The sequence below is a fragment of the Castor canadensis genome, chromosome 15, assembly GCF_047511655.1.
Source record: "Castor canadensis chromosome 15, mCasCan1.hap1v2, whole genome shotgun sequence".
Taxonomy (NCBI): domain Eukaryota; kingdom Metazoa; phylum Chordata; class Mammalia; order Rodentia; family Castoridae; genus Castor; species Castor canadensis.
Window position 1 is genome coordinate 82,499,372 of NC_133400.1, and position 24,484 is coordinate 82,523,855.

At 41.8% G+C, this 24,484-nt stretch overlaps 1 protein-coding gene across 10 annotated transcripts in view; it reads left to right on the forward strand.

The window, feature by feature from the left end:
- The window catches only part of Bend7 (BEN domain containing 7), a 100,651-nt gene that overhangs the window by 49,630 nt on the left and 26,537 nt on the right, over nt 1-24,484 (forward strand). For all 10 annotated transcript variants that reach the window (XR_012442163.1, XR_012442160.1, XR_012442162.1 and 7 more), the window contains one exon: nt 17,165-17,284. Coding sequence is in view for 5 of the 10 variants with exons in the window: in XM_020169234.2 (XP_020024823.1) it covers nt 17,165-17,284 (120 nt within the window). In the remaining 5 variants the exon portion in view is untranslated. Of the gene's footprint in view, nt 1-17,164; nt 17,285-24,484 lie in introns of those variants that run through there.

A 24,484-nucleotide genomic window follows, 5' to 3' on the forward strand; every position in this document is an offset into this window, starting at 1 on the left:
CTTGGCAATCTGTTGGCCAAGTAGGCCTGATTGCACATCAGAAGAATTCATTCAGCCAACTTCCTCACCTAACAGTGTGATGCAGAAGACATGTTTTCTGCTGCTTTTCACATGCTGCATAAATCATGAAAACACCAACATCTTTGCAGTGTTTTCATTGATCTTGTAAGCCTAGAAGCCATGAGCCGGCATGAAATTTCTTACAACAACACAGGCATTTATTGCCCACCACTATAAGCTGGGAACTGGTGACAATGATGAATAAGGAAGGCCTGAGCCTCACCTTAAGGAACATGCAGTCTACTTGAGCTGCAGGCACATTGATGATGACCCTCAGCATAGAACCATACTCCAGAATGGAATAAAATACCAGATGCCTTTATCTAACATGGAGGAAGCACAAAGGATTAAATCTCATGAGGGGAAGTTCTCATAGAATAGGTGGCTTCTGCAATAGACCTTGAATGATGACATGTTCTGTCAAATGCAAAGAGAATGAAAAAAGTTTAGTACAGAATATGTTTAAGGAAGCTTAAATTCAATAAAACACAATATGAAAGTCTTTTGCCTCCAAAACTATTCTAAATGATGGGCTTTGAGTCTTCAGCAACCTTTTTACTCTAAATTGTTTAGCTTCAGGAGCATAATGCCAATGAAATGGACTCAGATATTGTTTACCCCCACAGCCAGAGATGTGCCTCTTAAAGTTGCTCTTTAAAGCCAACTGGATCCCATCCCAGACCTAATGAATCAGAATTCTTGGGGTTGAGACTATAGTGAGTCTAATGTTTGTCCCCGCTTGATCACCGGTCTTCCATAAGCTCACAAAAGGAATCTCATCTTCCTCAAAACTATAAGTCCCTCAGTTTGCTACATTAAGTAGCAATAGAAATGTGGAGAAATTTAAGAAGAAGGTGGTGGCTTTTATTGATCTTTCTTCAACCTTTCACCTAATGGGTAGGAACCAGTTCTGAATTAACTACCAAGGACTCAACTCTAATTCCCAGTTGCTGAATTCTTACAAAACCTGCATTTTAACACTACTGTTAGAATTGTTAGAAATTTCTCTCATTTTACAGAGTCTGTTTATGTAGCATAAAACAGGGCCACTACAACACAACTGTGCATTGTACAGTGTAATAGGCACCATTTCCACTATTGACATTGACAATTTGTATGTTTATTGACAGTCTGCTGCATGAAAGCAGTGCCTTGAGGAAGGACACTTATCTGCATAGTGGTATGGGCTGTCTCTGGTCAAGAAAATAGAAAGCAAGGTTTTCCACAAAGCTACCTTCTTTCTGTTTCACTCCCTGAATTGTTTGGCTGATCTCAGATTCTAATGAGCAGTCAAAGGTCATGCTCCATCCTCCTATTTTCTCTCTTCTTAATAGAATTGTATGATAGGTCCAGAATTGGTGAAATTATATTCCTTGTAACTTTTTTTCTGGAACCTGCTATTTGTGCCAGCAATCCAGCAAATGTTTCTGTTCAATTCCATAAACTGGTACACATCAAAAAATGAAAGACTCAGAAATTGGTATTTGCTAGCATTTCTGCCCTGAGCGCATATGCAAATGCTCATGGAACATTTGTGGTCACTGTAGAAACATGGACCGATGGCATACCCACTAAAAACTAAAGATGTGTGTAAGCTTCCAGTAAGAAAACCTCTTTAAAATCCATAGTTCTTCATTTAAAATTGAACTGAAAGCTGTTGTTGATTTTGGCTGCCGCTATAAGAGGAAGTGTAGCTACATCTATATTGTTTTGCACCCTCAAAGAGAGAGCTGCTGCCTTTTGGAATTAGTGAAGTCTTAAGTCTTCTGTTTCGGTGACTGTGTTTTCAAGTTGTCTCTTGCATACTGCCCTGCATTAGCTTTTAACCACTGTCCGTGGACCACTCATAGTATTTCTCAGAAACCTTTTCACACCTCAACCTTAACATCCTCTCATCAGTCCTGCCCCTTTGATCAGAGTAAATCCAATGTTTTAAGTGCCTCCCTCTCCTCCCCTCTTTGTCACCACTCATATTATGTTGAATTAACTAAGTCGGGTCCACCTAAATGGGGCAAATCCCAATCAGAAATGTGGACAGAAACTAGATGCAAATGAGCTAGCTGACAGCGCAGCCTAAGACATTCAACAATTGCAACTTAGTCTTAGCCTGGCCTTTTTCTGAAGAATCAAGTATGGCTCTTCTTACTGGCACAGTGATTGTGGGTCTTCTAACAGTAGCAGTCCCTTGCAACCACAGGCTTTTAGCAGAGCCATCAGCATTCTCCTGTTCCTTAAGTGTGAGAACTCAGAATCACTTTCAATGCCTTTTTTTCCTCACAACTAATCCTGCTTCATAACCCAACCCTGACAATTCTTTTTGTCCTTCCTTTCCTTTAGCTTCAGTGATTTCTCCCAGCTGTTTGTCACTTTGTTCTTGGAATTCTACAAAAAAAACCCTTTACCCTTCCAGATCATACTGTAAAGGCAAATTTCATGATGTCATTTTTTCTGCTTAACCTTCCCTTTGTCCATTAACAAGTCCAATCTCTGGCCTTTTCCAGCCTCTGCACATCTCAGTATCTCTCTGCTTGCCACTGTATTTCCCAGTGCTCCTTATGAGCTGAGCCAGCTCAGTGTTGACACTATTCCTCCAACATCACGTGCTCTTGAGTTTTGACTTTGGGTTTGGTGTTCTTCCTAGAGTTTCAGTGCTACTCTTCTCTCTCACCTCTTTTTAGACAAATCCAACCCATTCTTTCTAGACCAGCCCAAGCCTCATCTCAACCATAAGACTTTCTCTAGACATCCCAGCTACAGTGATTGCTTCTGTTTCTAAGTCCCTATAGCACTTATTATCTTTATATGGTTCACAATAAATCTTAACCCTTTGCTTTGCTAATAGTTTATGTAGAGGATAACCATATCATTTATTGTCAAATAGGATACTTTTGAGAGTTTTGGTGCTGTTGATTTCATTGGGTAAACAGGTGAAATGTGAAGTTCTTCAGCAAATCAAAATGTATGGTCATCCTGTCTTCCAATAAAACTCTAAATTCCTATAGGCAGATAGCATGTTCTGTATTTGCTTTGTAAGTTCTGTGTCACTTGAAACAGTGCCACCCACATAATTAATGATCAGTAAACACAGGGAGAGACCAGAACCAGGCAGTTTATCTTCACGGAGTTCACACATTGGATGTGTATAGAGCATGAGTATCAAAATAGCTGTATAACTTCCCATAACAGTTGGAAGAGGGCAGCTGAAAGTTGAGAAAGTAGAATATAAGTTTGCAGATTATAGGAAACAACAGCAAAAGACAGATCAAGCGATATATTATGATTCAGCATGGTATAAGTCTTATCTATCAGAAATATCAAGGTGATCCCAAATAAAAAAACAAACTCTGAATTCAGCGGGAGCTCTGAAAACATTAAATTATTGTCCAGTATCAAAGAAGAAGCTCCATAATATGCAGTATGGAAGGTATAGTCTGTTGTGCTTTTATTCATGCCAGAGAGTGATCATCTTCAAAAGGTAAAATATAATAAGTTTATTGTGGGATTTGGGTTTAAATAACTCTAATAATAGAATCCATAGTCGGGTTAATGTGTCATTTTCTATATCATCCCAAGACTTCTTTATATACCAGTATACTTACTCATCCATGTGGGGTTTTTTTTATTTTGTTTTGAGATGAGTTCTCTTTATTTTGCTCAAAACTACTGGCCTCAAGGGATCCTTCTGCCTCAGCCACAGTCTCCAAAGTGCTGGTATTACAGTCATGCACCACCACACCCAGCCTATGTGGTTTTGAACATTTATCATCATAACAAATTGGTGCCTCAGAGAGACTATCAAATAGAAGTCTAAGAACTGAATTGTTGTCCTCAACATTTTCCTGAAGCTGATCTCAATTAGAAAGAAGTTGCCACCATGTGAGAGAGAACAGGAAATAAAATCCTGTTCATCAGCCCTGTCCTAAGCTGCCCAGCATCCTCACCCCAACATCTGACATCCCTGTGCAGCAATCACAGGGAATGGTGCAGGCATGGGGCCAGTACATTGATCTGATCCTGCTAGTACCTGGTCCTTTGTTCTTCCAGCCATAGTCACCTCTGAGTTGAGATGGTTGGGAGAGTCAGATAGTACCTGAACTTCTAACTTGTGTCGTATGTTATGCTGGTACTACAGGCAGTTCCTCCATACTCATGGAATGATTTCAAAAGTTCATATGCCCAGAAGCCCTGTCTTAAAAAACAGAAAAACTCATTACTTTCCCCTCGTTCTGTTGTTTGTATAAAGAGTATAAACAGATAGGTGAGTTTTGTGATGCAGAGCACTTAGACAATGAGAACGGTAGGCTCATGCCAGCTTATTGTGCTTGCCTGCCTGTTTTGATGATTCTCAAACTTCTAATTGTTTTACTAAAGCCTCAGCTTTGTGATCTAAAAGATAAATGAGTTGTACTAAGTACTTCCATGGTGCCTTCCAAGTAGATTCCTATAAACCTATGATTTTGAAACATTTTTCTTTGCTAAAATAAATGGATTAAACAGTAAAACACCATTACATCAAAGCTTGTTATTACTCAGGTATTGACATTTAGCAGATATAATTTATTCTCTTGAACTACACCAGACACATTAAACAAAGGTATGTTGTAGCACAGCCTGTCAAAAAAGTGGTAATCATATTTCCCAGTAATTGTGTTATGAATGGGCTCTGCTGTGGTCCTTCTTAAATTGATGTGAATTCAAATTAACTGTTCAATTTGAGAAACCACTGTAGGTACTTTTCAGCTCTTCTAGACAGAAATACTATTATAGCAAACAGAATGGGGAAAGATAGTGGATATGGTTGTTGTTCTCTAGACATCTCTGGCTCAAATCTTTGAAAATCACTGTTAATAATAAGATTGCTCAGACTTCACAGTCATACCAAGTTAGGGATAATGAAAGGAGCATTGTGGGATGCAGATTTGCTCCTGACCACCGTTTAAGCCCTTGAAATATTACCTTCTCTGAGACACAGTGTAGCTCCACTAATTTTGAAAGTCTCCAGATCCATGATTCTGTGGTTCAGAAAGTTTAGTCCAAATTCTCAGAAGTAAACCTACACAATTAAATAAATATGACTGGTAGTCAATTTTTTAAATATCTTTTGATTATAGCAACCAACTGGAAATACCAGTCTGTGCAATCAGTAATAATACCCTCTGAGCATTAGATGGTACTTGTGGCCAACTTTTACTATGCTTACCCACTGAAATCTGCACAGCAACTACCTGATGTACAACTCAGTAGGATATTCTCCATCCATCTGCAAATATGTTACTATTTGCAGTAATCTGTTTCCTTAACTTAAAGCCTTCATTTGGAGGTATATTAGTTGATGAACTGTGCTAAGTTCTTACTGCTAAACCAAATCTGAAATGAACTGCAGGGCTTAGTAAATGTTTTCAGATCTATGGCTATTTACAAAAGAAAATTTTCTGTCATTTCTTTCAAGTGACTAGAGAGAAAATTTCTCCAACTCATTCTTTCATGAACAGTGCATTCATGTTTGCCTATAGTGTGCCAGAAGTGAATGGGAGGTGTGATCTCTGGTGAGCCTACAGTCTGGATGAACAGTAGACATTGCTACTAAATAAGTCACTTATTTAGAAGGTTGGAGATGTGAAGGATGAGACTGGTGTCTTCCTTGTTACTCCTCCGAGGCAAATTATTTTCCTTTTTATTAGCATAAATTCATTGTACAAAATAAGGGGTTTTGTTTTAATAGTTCCATACATGCATATAATGTACTTTGATTATATTTACCCCCTCTCTATCTCTCCTCTGTCTTCTTGTTATTTTAACATTAGTGGGAATTGAACTCAGGGACTCATACCTGCTAGGCAAGTGTTCTACCACTTGAGTCATACCTCAGTCTCTCTAGCTGTCTCCTAAAGATAGCTTTCAGAGCTGATCCTGAATGAGTATAAGGAGTATAACAAAGGCCTGGTCAGTGCTGACATGTCTATGGCATAGTCTTAGTTCATAGACTGCAAATGACATTTGTCCCCATTAACTTAGTCTTTAGGCTAAGAAGTGGAAATAATAGTGTTCCTCTTTATCTTCAATGCAATGAAGACATTGACCTGCCTTGTCCCTGAGTTTGTTTTATTTACTTTATCCCCCCTGTATTTTTAAGCATCAAGATGTTCTTCTAACTTTCATTGTCTTTCTCTTTATCCAATGACCTAAAATAATTTGAAGTTGCTAGATATCTTTCCCATTCATGTTTTTTATTTTCCCACTTAAGTATTATTCATAAGTCATGCTTACTATTATTTTCTGCATTTAAGCATCACAATATACTGTTGCAGCTGGATTTGTTTCTTTTGTCCTTTTTTAATAGGTTTATTCATATCACTGCATTATAAGTCTAGAGTATTAGTTTCAACTGCTAACCAGTACCTGATAAAACTCTCTCTGCAGTCTTCTATTTAGAGATGGTGAGGCTGATCTTCTGTCTCTCTCTGTTACTGTGTCTGCTGGAGTTCATGTCTTGAGTTTCTCTGAGGGGGAGGCAACACCAGGGGCAGGGCCAAGTAACATGGTATAGTATCTTCCCATTCACTGGGGATTCCAAATGGCCATCTAAGTGACTGATGTCATTTATATATCTACCATCGATACATAAGAAATCCTGTTTTCCCTTCCTGCCAGTATCTAGTGTTCTCAGACTTTAGTTTTCACCATTCTGCTGGAGCTGAGATGGCACCTGAGTGGTAGGGTCCTGATTAGTAGGAGGTTGAGCATCATTTCATTTCTGTCATTATTTTGATATTTCTGCTCTGTGAATTTCCACCCTTTTCCTATGTTTCCATTCAGTCATTGTTTTCTCTTTGTCTTACCTGAGTTCTTATTTTAGTCACATGTTACAAATACCACCTTCCATTTCCCAACTTGTGAAAACAATGTATGTGTTGTCTTTTTAATCACAGCAAAGTTGAGAGTTGATAGTAGGATTTCTTTTCCCTTATGTTGTGTGCCTTTTTGTGCCCATTTTGGTAAATCCTCCCTACTTTGATGATATAATGGTATTCACATATTTTCTTTCCCAACAATTTTAAAGCTTTATTTTTTATATTTGTGTCTTTAATCCCCTGAAATTCCTGAAATGTGAGGGAGAGACTAAATTTGTTTGGATAGACAACCATTTTAACACCACCCTTTTTATTTGTTTTGTAAATGATTTGTGTTTCCATCTCTGCCAGATACTGAACTCCCCTCCTATATATGTCCACATTTGGTCTTTTATCTACCTCCGAATCAGTGCCACACAGCTGTTATAACCTAGGTATTGTGATAATTCTGAATGTTGTGGGGGGTTTTTTGGATGGGGAGAAGGACTGAACTCAGGGCCTTATACTTGCCAGGCAGGTGCTCTACCACTTGAGCCACACTTCCAGGCCTTTTTGCTTATTTTTCAGGTAGACTGTCACATTTTTTGCCCAGGCTGTGATCCTCATACTTAGGCCTCCCACATAGCTGGGATTTCAGGTGTGTGCCATCCATCAGACTTTTATTCAGATGGGGGTCTGGCTAACTTTTTTATCTCTACCTCCTGAGTAGCTGGATTTATAAGCCACATGCCTGGCCAATTCTGAATATCTTTAGGACAGTCCCCCTTTAATGTCTTCCTTCATTTTCTCTTCACTGCAGTTATTTCCCTCTATCTGTGTTCAGTTCTTTCTTAAGTACAACATTTAGTCCTTTGAACAAGGGTATTTTCTTTCAATCTTTGTTCTGAGAATCTCTTCATCTCACCATCACTGTCAAATGGTGTAGAGTTTAGCTGGGTTCTTAATTCTAGATATTGGATGATTTTTTCAGAGCAACTGGAAGATATTCCAGTGTCTTCTTGTTTCAGTTGCTGTGAGTCTGCTATCAAACTTCTGTAGATAGTCTATTTTCATGCTCGTTGTTCTCAAAATGTCTTGGCCTTTGACACTCTCCGGTATCTTTATTCTAGATCTAGGTGTATATTTATTTATTTATTATTAATCTTCTTGGTAGTTATGCTTCTTGGAATCAAAGATTAATGACTCATCAGTACTAGAAATTTTTCTTCTACTGCCTCTTTATTTTGGTTTTTCTTCTTTCTTTTGGTTCACTCCCTCTGAAACATCTGTGTTTTTTGGACTTTTTCATTCTGTCCTTCATGTCTTAATTTATCTATTATATTTTCCATTTCCATCTCTATATTACAGTCTAGGTGATTTTTTAGATCTATTTTCCTGTTCTATTCAGTGATATTAACTTATTGATTAACCTTTCCTTTGAGGGTTTTTGTTTGTTTTGGTTTTTGGTGGTTTTTCGTGTGGTACTGGGGTTTGATCTCAGGGCCTTGCACTTGTTAGGCAGGCACTCTACCACTTGGTCTGCACCCCCTGCCCTATCCTTTGGGTTTTAAATTTCAACTACCGTATTTTTTATTTCTTTGTACTTTTTTTAAATTCTTTTTTATAATTAGCTTTGCTGCTTTCTCAATGTATAAAGTCCTCAAAGTCGTTTGAAGCATGCATATTTGCTATTCCATTGACTCAAGTTAGTGAGGATCTAATCCCACTTTTCTTGGTCTGGCTCATGGTAGATTGCTTCTTTGTGTCTTTCATTATGTTTAAACAGATCTTATCTGTAGTGGGCCTTCCCTTCTCTCTGAGACTCTCCTGTGGCCCAGGTTATGGAAGTCTCCTTTAGAGCAATTAGTTCTTTTGTCTAGACCCAGGGGTATCAGCAGCAACACTGTGCTCATTTGCTTCAAATTCCCAATCTCTTCAAGGTGTAGGCCAAGCATTTAGCATTTTCTAAGGCAACTTCTTCTCCCTGCAAAGACTGTACAGTGCTGATCGCCTCCCTGTCCTGGTGGTAGATTCAGTGCTCTCTTCACAGCTTTCTGCAGAGGCTTCAGTTCCATCTCCCCTGTCAAAGGCCAAGGACCTCACTTCATGTTTCATCCAGATGAAGCATGAGCTTCATGGTTATTAAGACAGCAGCACTGCACCTCAGAGCAGCTGTGGGGTGTGTCTTTGGTCTGTACATGTCCTCTCCTGCATCTGGAACATTCCCAGTCCTATTTTTCCTTTCTTTATCTAACCTGTACTTTTTTTCTTAAGGCTTGACAGCTTAACCATCAAACATTCCCAGTCATCTTTTTTTCCTTTCTTAATCTGACCTATGCTTTTTTTTAAGGCTTGACTTACCATCACTTTCTCCAAAAGTTTGCCCCAACTAGCTACTCCCCCTCTAGCCTAAACATGGTTAACGGTCCCTCCTCTGTGGTCTTGTGTTTACTTCTGAAGTAACATTTTGCTCTCTGTTACCCTTTATTTTGTTTTGTCTTTCTGAGACAGGGACTTACTCTGAGGCTGGCCTTGAACTCATGATTCTTTAGCCTCAGCCTTCTGAGTACAGGGGTTACAGGTGTGTACCACCAAGCCAGTCCTTCTTCTGTTCTTGACCTTTTATTTACCTTTATTTTCTACTTCACTACAAACTCTTTGAGGACAAGGGACCACTTATTCATTAGCATCTAGTGTATCCTGGCACTATGGGTAATGGACAAATATTTCCTGAATTAGAGCATGTTATTTTAACAAGTGCAGAATGGTGCTTAAGTTCCAGGTAAGAAGCACCTCTGTGTTTGTGTACAGGAACAGAAAACATCCTCCACTCTAACTGGGCTTAAGAATCAACAAAAACAGATGAGAGAAGCCATACTCTAAAGCATCTCAAAAGATTTCTGACCATGTGTCTCCTGCTGTGCTTCTGAGACTTGTGAGTACACAGGGGCCAGCAATAGGTAAGCAGAGTTGGAGGTCACTCAGTGTGCTGAGGTTGAGGGGTATCAGAGTAGGTGATGGGATGTGATCAGTGGTATACGAAGAATCTGGCTTTCCTCCAACCTGTAGAGAATGCTTTCCTCATAAAGACTCTTCAGTTTTAAGAAGTGTATGTCATCCAAGTTCCCTTAGGGCCAAGCTGTCTCATGAGGTTGCATGTGGCCGTGGTCAGGACAGAGGTTGCTCTAGGGCTTATCTCCGCTGCCTACACTCTGTGTCATCGTGTGAGCCACATTCTCTGCCTCTCTGCATCTCTGCTTTTTGTGTGTCTGTTTCCTCACCCTCTCCTCACCAGCTGGCTCCTCCAATTACTTTCTGCTCCCCACAGCAGCCTGCCATCAAGTCTCAGAGTTCAAAACTCCTATCTTCTACTCTCTTCCCCCCACTCAGTTTCCATGTACAGTTTACCCTCATGTGTTAATCTGGCCTCCTTTTTTTTGTTGTTGTTTTTGTTTTTGTACAGACTGAGTTTGAACTCAGGGCCTACACTTTGAGCCACCCCACCAGCCTCTTTTTGTGATGGGTTTTTTTGAGATAGGGTCTCAAAACTATTTTCTCTGGCTGGCTTTGAAGCTCGATCCTGATCTTTGCCTCCTGAATAACTAGGATTATAGGCATGAGCCACCCGGCTTAATCTGGCCTCTTTGATCTGGGGGGAGGGGATAGCAGAGATCAAAGATCTGGTGGACCCTCCCAGTTCTCTCTCTCTCTCTCTCCAGTTGTCCACCATGTTTCTGTTTTGTGTGGTTGAAAATAACACCAAAATTCTCATCTTTAACTTGGGAATATTTACTTAGCTATTGCTCTGCTTATATTTAAAATTCAACCATTTTTCTTTTATAATAGCTATGCACTCATCTACAACTTTAAATAAAAATTAAATAACTTATGTGCAAAAAATAATCCCTATTAGCTATGCTATCTCAGGCCAGATATTTAACCTGCACATACATTGATTTTTGTCATCTGCAATTTAGGGTCACAGTACCTACCCTATTGCTTATTGTGAAGATTAAATGAGATATATGCACATAAGGAGTCTCCAGTAACAGCTTTAAGAGAATAAAAGGAGAGGGGAGGATGTGAGGGGATGCAGGTTGTGTTACACTCACTCATACGCTAAAGGTACTCTCTGCTTTTGCACTTCCTCAGCCACAAATGGTCCCCAGTTGAGTTTCTGCTTGTCACCTGGGACCCTACTGCCAAGATTTTTGCACCAAGCAAAGCCCAGATTTCAGATCTGCTTGATGTGAACCTTGCTTGTCAGTTGTCTGCTTGACCACAAGTCATACCTGAGTCATCCCAGGTGTGACTGTCACTGGTGGCCAGAGTTCCTCGAGGTTTTCCCGGTGAAACTAAAGCTCTGCAAACCTCTTCCCACTCATTCAGGTATCTGCATGACACAGCAACATCCTTGAAAAGTCCACTTTCCAGTACAGAGAATCAGAAAAAAAGTCCCTTGAACAAGGAGTGGTTTGGGAAAAATGGCCAGTCCACATCATTCTCGGGTGGCACATTCAGCATGTCAGACACGCTTCCCAGAACCATGTTCATTGATGATTGTATTAAAAGCTGCATTCCTAGGGAAGGATCTGCTCAGCCACCACAAGCTTATTCATTATTTATAAACAATTAAAGGGCATGGTTCAGATGAATGCAAGCATCTGGGAAAGTCATTATTCATGTACAGATCAACTCGAACATTTGTCATTTCCCTGGTGACTTAACATACTAGCTGTGCTTTGGGACCTCAAATTATATTAAAGCAGAGTAGACGCTTAAACTCTTATTTAGTTTAATTGTTGGCCTCATTCCACTTGTTCAGATTATTTGGACTCATTTAAAATTAGTACTCACTTCGCCTTAATATATTAAAAGAGGAAAGGAGGGAAATTTCTTTTTAGAACCTATTGCATTCTAAGGATGAATGCAAATTATCCTACTATGATTCTTAATGACCCACTATTAGCATAGTAGGAAGCCCAGTGCATTAATGCAATACCTCTTTTCACATCATTACTCCTAATGGAACTGTTACCAGGATAATAGCTTGAACTTTAGCTATAAATTCAGATAGCAAAAATATATTCTGCTTATTTCATACCTCCATTCACATAACATATTGACTGTTTACACATCAATGTAATGCTAGTCTTTTGGCCTTGTTCTAGGGCCTCATCTGCGATTATAATGGAGAGAATAGAATTTCATCTTCAATAGGTAAATTCTAGTTAAAAGTCTCTTTTGAGTTTGGATGTAATCCATGAACTGGAATGTCAGTAATGTGCCCAATGGAAATATTTTTTTGTGTAGGTATTTTTTAAGAAGCCTAGTGCTGTACCTTCAAAGGTCTCAGTCACAGACCCAGGAGATAGTGCTTTTCCTGGCTTCTGTCCACTGAAACCAGATTTAAGTTTTAACTGAAGGAGAAGAGATAGGCAGAAACTGTTGCCTTTTTAGCGAGTGACAGAATCCTTGAGCATAAAGTTAAATTATAAATGTCTGATCTGAAGCCCCTCATGGACTAGGAGAAAATATTCCACAGCCTTCCCTCTGGTTATCCAAACATGGCTGTCGACACCCATGTTTGGAATTATGGATGTTGGCACAGACCAAGTCCACTTTGTTATTTTGGAACCACTTCTTTCTAATGTGCGATCATTTGGATACAAGCACTTCACAGTCTAAGAGAAGAGGTTGCTATGGAAATTCATTATATAAATAATATTACCGCGGGAGGATGTTTACCTGCTAAGCCAGTGTGTTCGGTCATTTTTTGTAGTATACATAGTCATATAGTAAATAGAGTGCTAAATATGAAGTTTTTATTTATCAAAATAGAACTTAGGAACCTTTTGAAAATTTTCCAATTACTAAATATTATTGTGGGCATTTGAATGTAATGAAACCTTGCTTCTTAAACTATATTCTATTAAGACTTCTTACTAATTCAGATGGGCCATTCTTCCTCAATTAGTCTTAAGTTTTATGAGCTACTGTATTTGCTTCCATTAGAAACAAAACTGGGAAATAGTTTGTTTATTCCTCACATCACATTTCTTGAGTTCTATTCAGTGCAAAGCACTGTGCCAGGTGCTTTTAGGAAGACAAGAAATGAAGAGCCTGGTGTAGGAGATTTAAGAGTACAGCTGTGCCCCAGAGATATACAGTAGACGCTTGATAGCTGCAGTTCCAAAGAGGCCACCATTAAGGGAAAACTGCACATGCTCGGTGCATAGCGCTTATTGCCATACTGTGGATGTTTCATTCATTTTTTCCCACAACGATGCCCAACTTCCCCTAAAGTCATGCCACCTTTCAACACATCTAAAAATTTCACTTTATCACTTAAATTAAGCATGTTTACTTTTGCCTTACTTTGGGCATATTTGCTTTTTTGGGAGACATATTTTTACAAAATTAAGGGCAGGGAAACACTTGGCAAGTCACACAACAATTTAAACACAACTGACAATGATGTAGGACTGACTGAGAGTTTCTCACATCAGTTGAGCTACAGAATGCATGTGTGGGAATTTAAAATTTTGCTCTTGAAATTTATTTTTTTAATTATTTTTGGACCATGCTTCGTAGAAACCATATGTAATAATCATCAGATAAAGTTGACTGAATTTCTTCTGCATCACTGGTAGGTGGGAGCTGCTTGCTTTCCTATGCCCTATGTAACCTAACCTTTAGAGGCAACCTGGTGGGTATTTGCCCACTCAATTTTGCTTCCTAACTACCACCCTTCCTCTACTCAGGTCAGATTGTGATAGAACTTTTCCATTAAGGCTCTTCTCATAGCTGTATGTCTTCCTCTCCCTCCCAGAATGTGTTGACATTGTAGATGACTCAACTACCTACACAAAGATCCATCTGACCCTCTGGCCACATGATGTCAGGATGTCATCTGTTGTGCCTTCCACCCCCCACTGTTAGACATAGCTGCTCTGCCACTTCTGCTTTATATTCCAGCGCCTCCATGGGACTGTTTGTCTATCTGTCTTCTGCTGGCTCCATGGCCTGCTTGCCAACCCATTACTGTCTCCATTTCCTGATCTCTGTAGATATTTCCAAGTCTGGGAGCTTTTTTCTGACATTACTTTCTTCCTAGATTGAACGGAAGGTAGGAAAGGATTGAAAAGTGAAGTGATTCACTCCAGGTGACATCTTAAACACCAACATCTTCGGTGCTTCATGTTCCTGATAGGCTGAAACTGTCCAGCAAAATCCTGAGCCCAGGCCAACCATGTCCTAAAAAGCTACAAGGAGCCAAGGGAGGCAATAACAGCCTGCCCATGTAGAATGTTAACACCATCTACTGCTTGGCAGCCTTACTGTTACTCAGTCTGCTGCTTTTCTATCCTTCTCAGAGACAATTCCAAACATTCCCATATACTGCATCCTCTGCAGTTCATTGGATCTGAGGAGACTAGAACCTCCAGCCTAGAGCCACTTTTAAATAAATCTCTGGTACCCCTCCCTCCGCCTTCTCTTCTGTTCAAGGGTAGCCCCTACATTTCTATTCAGATCCCAGCACCCCCAGTTCCTCCAGGATAGTTGCTTGAATCGTCCCCTACTTTCTCTCATAACTGTATTCTCCTGCCATCCTGGCTGTTCCCTCAGGATGCTCAGATCACCTATCCTCAACCTTCCTCTCCTCTTCTCCCCTTTGATCCAGGTATTTCAAGAGTGTTGTATGTGACCACTCTCCCCACTCCCTCAATGGCCCTCAGTAGACACTTGTAAACCTCCTTGTCTGCCCCTGTTCTGTACTTGAAGCTGTTGGTTCCACCTCTTTTTAGAACCACTTGTTGCTCTTGAGAAGACTGTACCTTCTGGGCCTGTTGGCTGTATAGCCAGTCACCCCTGACCTCCTTAGTTGGCTTCTCTTCCTCCATTTTCTCCACCTGACCACTGGTGTTCTCCATAGTCAAATGCTCTGCCAAGTGCTCTTTCACCTGTATGTTCTCTCTGGTTAATGATTTTTTTTTCCTCATTGTTTTGACTGCCACATAGGTAGTCAGCCCTCTACGACAGTGAGTTCTGTAGCCACAGATTCATCCAACCAGAAAGTAAAAATGTTAGGGAAAATCCCAGAACTACAGGAAAAAAAGTCCTACCAAATACCATACAATATGGGTCTGGGGGTACAGCTCAGTGGTAAAACAGATGCTTAGCAGGTGAAAGACTCTGGGTTCAGTCATCAACAACAACCAAAAAAATGTATCTATACCAAACATGTACAGGCTTTTTCTTGTTATTATTCCCTAAACAGTGCAATATAGCAGTAACTTTTGTATTTACATTGTACTAGGTATTACACATAATCTACATATGACTTAAAGTATATATAGGATGTTCATAGGTTATATGCAAATACTGCACTATTTTATGTAGGATAGGTGAGCATCTGAATCTGAAGATTTTGATATCCCCCAGGGTCCTGGAACCAATACCCACGGACACCAAGAGACAGCTGTATGTTTGTGCCTCCTATACCAGTCTCCAGCCTGGCCCCTTTCTCTGTACTTCTCTGTTGAAATCTCTCTGGCCATCTCCATGTGGGTGCTTCACAAATACCCCATGTCAGACCTAGGATAGTCCACCTTTTACCTCACAAATTTCCCCTTTATTCTGTATTTACCATATCCTATGGTCCACCAAAAAAAAAAAAAAAGCCTGTTTTCTGCCCAGATACTTGACTAGTGTGGGTGGTAATAATTGCAGCTTCCTGGTGGGATTCCCCCAACTTCCACTCTGGCCTTTCCCCACAATCAGCCCCCCTGCCATGGCTACCTTTATTTCTTCCTGAACAATTAGATTGCTTAATTTAAGAGCACATGTATGGCTTTTTCCTTATTTCATATGATGTCTTAGGATACATTTCTAGAAGTAATATTAATGTCCAAAGGTGTAACAGTTTTCTGTCTCTCATCAGATATTACTCTTATTTCCCAAAAGGATTTTGCCAATTTATACCAGCAGTAACAATTGAATGTGCCAGGTCTCCCCAATTTTATCATGATCAAATATAAGCTTTTTTAACATTTTTCTAATTTAGTTGAGATAAAGTATATTTTACAGTTATTTGATGTACATATTGGTTGAACATTTTCCTGGTGTGTTGTATGGCAGATATATTCTATCCATTTATCTGTGGGGACTTTGGAATGTGCTCCTTTATTTGAATATATTCTTCATATGGTGGGAGGCATTGAACATTCTCAGTCATACTTAGTGCAGCCAGCTTTTGTTATTCTACTGAACTGTTCCTTTTCATTCAATGCAGATTTCAGTTTTCATATAGTTGAATCTGTCAATATTTTTCTTTGTCATTTCTTTCTAAAAGAAACCTTTTAGAACATTAAAATTACCAATATTTTAAATACCAAGACAGCAGTGTGATATGACTGCAGACTAGCTGTTGACCTTATGAAGAGCAAGTTGAAAAGGCAAGTCTAGAAGTGCTCAGGAGTGGAGCAAGAGGCAGAAATGTCAGCGCCAGCACCTTGTGCACAGTCACACACTGTACACAGCTTTCCTGAGGTCGTCCCCTCCCTCCCATTTGTCCTGCCCTGTGATTCTCCATAGTTTCTTTGTGCTTAAATAGGGTCTTTTCTCAGAGCTAGTAATACTTGAAGTAGAATCAGAATTTCTATCTAGATTGTATTAGTATTTCACTAAGACTCTGCTTTATTATTTGTTTTGAGTTCTTGGGAATCACTATAAGAACATCATCTTTTTGTGTAATTCTGCATTTGATTTTTAATTAACAAAAACAGTATTAATATATTCATTGAACTTTGTTATGGTTGGGGCTGCTGAATCCATACGAAGTGTTTCCTTTTCTGCCTATAAGACAAACACAGATACAAGCAAGTTTAAAAAAAAAAGAGAGAGAGAGAGGGAGAGAGCAGTTTCCATGAGAACAAGTTTGTATTTCTTATTTCTGCCAGTTTCATTTTGAAGCACAGTCCATCATATGTGGCCAGGGCCTATCTGATCACCATCTCTACCAGGAGTATAGCACAGATAGGGAAGATATGCACTGCAGAACTGACTTTCTTTAGAAGTTCACTTTGGGCCAAGTAGCCAGCTTACTGGTGGAGCACGGGCTTAGCATGCTCCACCAGTGCATGTTCTGGGTTCCATCTCCAGCACCAAAAAGAAAAAATTAAAATGGACTTGTTTGCTTCTTGGACTGTATTCCTCATTCAGATCTGCACATTTTGTTAAAGTATTTAACAGTATTTCACATTTTCTTACAGTCTTCACAGAAAAGTACTGTACTGCTAACCATGTGGATAAACTTCCTGGCCCAAGAGACTGGGTACAGATTCTACAGGATCAAATTAAACTGGCCAGAAGAAGGTTAAAAAGAGGCTCAGGTATGAATAATGTGTTTTTAAAAAGTAACTCAGAAGTGCTTTATTGAACTCTTAGCCTTTATAAAGCACAGTACTTTTCTCTAGGGTATTGTGGTATCTTCTGTCTTTTGAAAGAGATATTGTGTATAATGTGCTCTTCTATCTTAAAGTCTTACTCAAGTGAAATTTCAAACTCACTATAAGATTAAAGAGTAAATATTATGTCAGGCCATTTGCTTTGAATAATATTAGCAAAAAAGTTTGCTAATGTCATTTGTGGTCTAATGTGTCTCGTGTTTAAAACTAGGTCTCTCTTTTGTGGTTGTTTCTATTTGCCTATTGATTTTTGTTTATTTGGATCTGCGTGTCTATGAAAATCCTAGTTACTGAAGGTTTTTTTTAAAAACAAAAATCATCCTACTAGACACACCAACCAAGTTGGAAGGAATTTTAGGGGAGATGTTGCTTAAAGAATACAAAATTTTAGTTAGACAAGGAGTTCAGAGATCTGTTATGTGATGTGCTGACTATCAGTGTTAATTGTTAATAATACATTTGAAATCAAGAGAGTACATTCTAAATGTTTTCACAAATGTTTCAAAACATCCTATTATACACCATAAATACATACAATTTTTATTTGTCAATTAAATAATAAATGAAAAAAATCCAGATCCAACATCATAACACCTGGTCTTCAGAAGTGCTGTAGCTGGAGTGTGAGACTGTTTGGGAGGTGGATTTTGGGTGCTGACATGGTACACACTTGGGATATTATGGAGATGTGTGAGGACACCTTTAAAACATGTGTGAGACTCTGCCTCTGAGTCCATTTTATGCTGCTATAGCAGAACACTGCAGACTGAGTCAAAGATTCATTGAGTCACAGTTCTGGAGGCTAGAAGACCTCCAGATTGAAGGACTGAGTTGCATTATCCCATGGTAGAAGGGCAAAAAGAGGGTGAGAGAGGAAGAAACAGGGACCAAACTCACCCTTTTTGAGGAACTCCCTCCCGCAAGAATGAACTCACTGCCACAGTTACAGCATTAGTCCATTCAGAAGCGCAGTGTCCTCATGGCCTAATCACCTCCCATCACTGATGCATTTCTAAATCTCCAGCACATTAACTCTGGGGACACATTCAGACCATAGCAGTCTCTAACAGATGCTTGTCAGGTAAATCCTTCCCAGTCCAGCCTTGCCCACCTCACCAGCCCCATCTTCTGTCACAGAACTGAGGTACTGCCTGCCACACCAGCCTTCTTGCTATTCCTAAAATGGGCTGGTCACTCATGCCAGGGAAATGCCATCACTTTTCAAAAGCACCTCAAAGGTTCCCATCTAAAGCCTTCTTTGGAAACCTTAGCACTTTCATCGTCTGCCACTGAGTAGTTACATTCCTGCTTCCTCCACTGAACCATGAGCTCCTGCAGAGTAGAGACATGCAGTGTGTGAGACAGGGCTAACTCTCAAGAAATACTTGTTGAATCAATGAAACTATCAGTAATTCCAGAAAGGAAGATACAGTAGACCACAACAAAGAGGCATTGCTTGTTTATTCAAAATCATGTGAAAGCCTTACTTGAGGTTCAGATGTTAATCCCATTCCCTTCAAAACCTATGGGTGGCAATGTCCCTGAGCTCTGAGGACTCCTGGCATTGTTTGTGGTGACCCCAGTGCCCCCTTAACTTCCTCTTCCTCAGCTCTTTCTCTCATCTCCTTTTCTGGTCCATCTCCTAAGCACTGTTATACTCACTTCCCAGTCTCCTCTTTTCTCCCATCCTGCCCCAAAGGTTCAGAGCCTAGTGTCCTGTGGCCTGACCCCACTCAAGGTAAATTAACTGGAAAATATCAAGGGAAGTTCACCTCCTGCTAGCATGACTCACCCTTGCACCTAAGGATTGGTCTCCTGTGTCTGCCTTGAGTTATATCACAAATCCCCCATTTACTACTTTAGCCACCGCCCCCACCCCCACCGGCTTCAGGCTCCTGAAAGGGGTTGGGTTAGAAATGAAAAGGAAAAAATTTTCTGTAGTTGAGGTACTGCAGCTGGAGAGGGCATAAGAGCTGAGCCATCCTGTGGCAGAAGGGCAAAGAGAAGGGTAGAGAGGGAGAAGAGGAGAAAGGTAGATTTACCCAGTCAAACTCCTGCCCAAGCACTGACATAGTGTGGGTGTTGCATCCCCTCAGTTTTATAGCCCAAGTCAAATTTCAGGCATTAACCCCAGTGTGTCTGGGCCAGTCTTGCCTAGATTCTACCTGGGGCATCTTGACTGTTATGTAAGAACTTCCATTTACCTATTGATTTTCAGGGGGAAATTGTTGATCTCCAGAATACAAAGACACTAATATTCAAGTTTGAGAGGAATCTAGACTGCATCATAATGAAGAGGCCTAAGTGTAGAATCTGTAAGCCCAAAGGAAAGGTAAAGAACCAGTGTAACCTTTGGTCCACCCACACCCTTGTACTGTTGCGGGCCGGTATCAAGAGTTCTTGCCTCCACAGGCCAAAGAATTGGTTCATGAGGCAACAGATTTACTTGTGAGACAGCAAGGTCAGCATACAAAGTAGGATTTGTTAGAGAGAAAGGAAAAGCTGCCTCTAGAAACAGACAGGGAGATCGGAAAATAGGTAGCTTCCTGCCGAGGTAAAGGCTGGGGCTTTTCATGGACACTTTAACTCTGGGTTAGGGTAAGGGTTAGGTGGGTTCTTTCCATTGGCCATGGATTCACGCACACGGGCTCTGCTCAATGAGCCCCTTACTGGGGGAAACAACCTTGAAAGCATCCTATCTGTCAACCTCATGGCAGATTTATGAGGCCATGTATCTCCTTCTCAGGGTGCAGGGCCATAGTGCTCTCCATGGGGGATGGGATACTGACTTATTCAACTGTCCCTTAGGTTCCCAGACCCAACAAGTTCCCCTGCCCCGAGACAAGTACCCAACTGTGTTGGGGAGAGAGGCAATAACTCATCTAGCTGCTGCTTGCTAACTATGGGGCAATAGGGGGTAGGTGTGGTAGTACTTGTCTTAGGGGTTGACCCGTGTAGTCTCCAGAGGCCACCAATGGAATTAGATGGAGGGCTCATGCGTAGGCAGAGGTGAGTAATCCTTGACTAAGAGCTGGAATTTGGTCTGTTGGACCTGTTGAGATAAGACTCTGGAGAGAGCATTTATTATAAAAGACCCAAATAGGAATATTAGAAGGAGCATAAAAAGGGCCATCCAGATGTAGTGCCCAAGGAGTCTAGCTCCATATGTTGTTCCAGAAGGACCACAAATTGGCTAGCTAGCTATTGTGAGGAGTTAGTGGGGTTTTTAAAGGCAAACAGAGGCTGACTGTCAGGATGTAGAGGAATGTAAAAGAAAGCGTCCTTTAAGTCTAGTACAGAGTAATATTGGTCTTTTGAGGGTATTTGAGCCAATAGAGTATAGGATTGGGAACAATTGGGTGGAGGAGAATGACTGTCTTATTGATGAGTCAGAGATCTTGAACAAGTCTCCATTTATCTGGTCCTTTTTGGACAGCAAGAATAGGGAGAATTGTAGGGCCTGGAGCAACTGATTAGTAGCCCTTGTTTCATTTTTAAGGAATTTATGATAGGTAAGAGGCCTCATCATCCCTCAGGCTTTAGAGGATACTGTTTTTGATGTGGAAACTTTAAGTCTTATTTGAATTGGGAGTGCTGTTTTTGTTTGCTCTACAGTCATTCCATCAGTCCTTACTGTGGGATCTGCTTGTTCCTGAAGAAGGGGCAGCAGAGATAGTCCCACGGGGGAGTAGAATTTGAGCCTTTAGCTGAGATAGTAAATCCCATCCCAGCAGGGGCACTGGAGTCTCAGGGACTATGAGAAAAGAGTGACAGAAGTGGAGGTGTCCCCAAGAGCAGGCCAGAGGCTGAGTAAAATAGTGCTCTAGGGGCTGGCCAGATATGCCCTGAACGATAACCTTGTTATTGGACGGGGGACCAGGAGAGAAAGGTAAAACAGAGAAACAGGCTCCACTGTCTAGGAGGAAGATGACCTTTCATTTCTCTACTATTATGGTTAACAGAGGCTCCTCAGCATTGATGTTAAGAAGAGGAGTCTAGACAGGAGGCACTGGAGCCTATCAATCCATAGGAGGTAGCACCCCACCTTTCACCTGGAGAACAAGGGCACTTAGACCTCCAGTGGTTACCTTTGCAGAGGGGCAGGCTCCCGGTGGGGGCTGGGGCTGTCACCCAGGCTGTCCTCCTTTTGGGCATTCTCTGCAGAAGTGCCCTTCCTGTCCACAATGGTAGCAAACTCAGGATGTAGGGCCCTGTCAGGTGGGGCACTCCCTGAGAGCTGCAATTAGGTCATGGTGGTTTTTAGTCCTTTTTTTCCTCATTTTACTGGGGTCCCAGTTATAGTATACAGGCATGGCTAGTTATATTAGTTGGCCAATGACTGTTTTCTTTAGCCACAGACTTTTGGAGGTTTTTTTTGGAAATTTATCCTTGAGGAGAACCTCTCCCACCTGTGACTCTGGGTCCACTGTGGTGTGTTTTAGGATGGTGTTCTTAAGACACTGCAGAAAGGTAAGGGGGAGTTACTGGGGGACAGTCACCTGGGAATAGTTTAGAGGTTTAACTTTAGCCCTTTTCAGCCCTAAAGAGGAAAGAGTCTGGTCCAGGAGAAGCATGATATCCTTCCATTCCAATTCAAAGGTTTGGATCACAGAAATAAAGGCCCTGATATATTGATCTGGGGTGTCAGTATAGCTACCCAAGTCCTTTATAATCTCCCTTAGATCTGATAACTGGAAGGGGACGTAGACTCGCCCTCTTCCTACCACTGCCTATTGAAGGGGGAAACATCCATTAGAAGGTTCCGAATATTGGGGTGGCTCAGAAGGTGGAACGGGGTGGAGCAGTAGAGGGAGCAGTAGGGACAGGGGTCTTGTCACTGGTAAGGGGCTTCTTCTGGTCCTCCTTCCCCATGTTTATCCTGTGGCTTACAAAGAACGGCCAGTGTTTGAGTATCTAGATAGCAATTATAGAGCCATTCTGGGTGGTCCTGGAGATAAAAGAAAAGCTGTATATAGGGGACCTCAGTCCACTTTTCCTCTCTTACAGAAAAGATGTAGTTGGAATATGATATTATAAGTTAAGGAGCCCTCTGAAGACCACTTCTCTTGGCCACCCAAGGGATATTGGGGCCAGGCCTCAAAGAAAGATGAGGGTTTTTTTTCTTGAGATTATTAGGGTCAAGGTCCTTCCAACATTTCAGTAGACAGGCCAGCAGAGATCACTTGGATACTAAGGCCAAAGACTGGAGGAGGCAGGTCCCATCTAGAAGAACAACAAAAAAGATTGAATCAGTTCCCCTCTTTTTGGCATCCTGAGTGGAGATTGGCCTGACAAGAGCAGACATCCCTGTCTCATGATTTCCTTCTGCCGTCTGTGGCCAGGACCAAAGAAAATGTAGTGACTGGCCAGATTGGGCCACCCTACCAACTCAGTGAAAACCTCTAGGATCCTGCCTTTTAGCCTTACATCACCAAAAGTAGGCCAGCCAAATGGAAGGCTACCTCTTTAACAAAGGGATGAATCACCTGGAGAAGTGCCTGTAAAGTTAGAGAAGGGAACTCAGAGGGAGTCCCAGGGCAATCACAGTGCCACAAAGAGACAACTAGTGTCAATATTTGAAGGAAATTGTTTTTATGCTGAGGCCGAAAGTGTAGGAAATTTAAATGAGAGGTCCAGAAACCATGGCAAGGCCCATTTTTTGGCTGTTCTTGGAAGATTACATTAGCACATCTTGGGGACTGTAACTTTGGGATAAGAATTTGCTCTAAAGGCTGGGTTGGTCAGACTCAGGCATGAAGAAGGGCTGGGCAATTGGCTGGGCATGCACCTTGGCTGGGTGAGTCACTGGCCCTCTGTCCAGGCCCACCCCTACTGCCTGCTGCTCCTCCTGCTGTGTGCACACGCTTGCACACACACTCATTTCCCCTCTCATCCCTTTTTGGGGGAGTGGCAGCTGGTCGTGATCGTTGACGTGCGTGGACAGCAGTGGCAGCGATTCTGTATGCAAGCTGGGCCTTTCCTATGGATTGTCTTATCTACTGCGGACAGCGCTGCTGCACCTGGGGAGCCCAGCAGGATGGGCCAGTGTCCCAGTGCACACATTCACTTTCCCTCCTCCCCTTGCCGGAGGGGAGGGGGGCGGAGAGTTAGGGCGCATGTGTGGCATGGAGGCCCGTGTTAGCCCTCACCTCACCTCCACCACTTCTCCCATGTGTAGATACATGTGTTCATTTCCCCTCTTGTCTCTTTTTGGGAGAGTGGCGGTGGGTCATGGTCAGTTGCCACTGCACAGCTGATGGCAGCAAAGGTGACTCTGGACGCCAGCTGGGATCTTCCATGGATTGCCATAGCTGTGGTGGGTGCTGCCCCAGGGGATGGGGTTTAAGCATGCCTGTGGCGCATGGTTCCTACATCAGTCCTCACCCCTGCCAGGTCCGCTCCCTAGGCCATGGTTCCATGCGGTACCCTTGCCTTGGCTGGCACCCAGCAGCTGACTCAGAACTGGTGTGGACCAAGGAGCATGACAAACGAGGTGTGGGAGTAACTCAAGAAAGTCATAAGAAACTATGGGTACAAGTTTCCCATGGGAGGCTAGGGTCCCAGTAAACACAGGGAGGGGAAGGTGGACGAGACAAACAGGCAGCAGGACTGGGGAGGGAGCATGTGAGTAAAAGTATGTTCACCATTTCTGGTAGGAACAGAAAGGGTGACCTGACATCCCAGGTGAGGGGTGGGGAACAGAACCAAGAGACATGACACATGCTTGAGGGATTAAGCATTAGGTTTGCTTTCAGGTCATTCCCACTAAGTGGTACTGGAACACTGTCAGCCACACAAAATCTCCACTCTCAGGGTCACTGCCTCTGGCAGAAGAGGTACCAACAGGTGCCAAAACCAAACAGTCCTTCTCCAACGTAGCATAAGGCGTACCAGAATCAACCCCCGGGCTCAGTCTCAACTTGCAGGGAGGGAGCAGAGAGTACCCCCAGAGCTGGAATCACCGTGAGGCCAAAGTTGGTTAGGAGCTGTTGGTCAGATACCATGACCTGACCGGAAAGTCCCTCAGGAAGACAGGAACAGAGAGAGAGAGAGAGAGAGAGAGAGAGACAGAGACAGAGAGAGACAGAGAGACAGGGGGAGCAGCACAAGGAAGTCTGCTTTTGG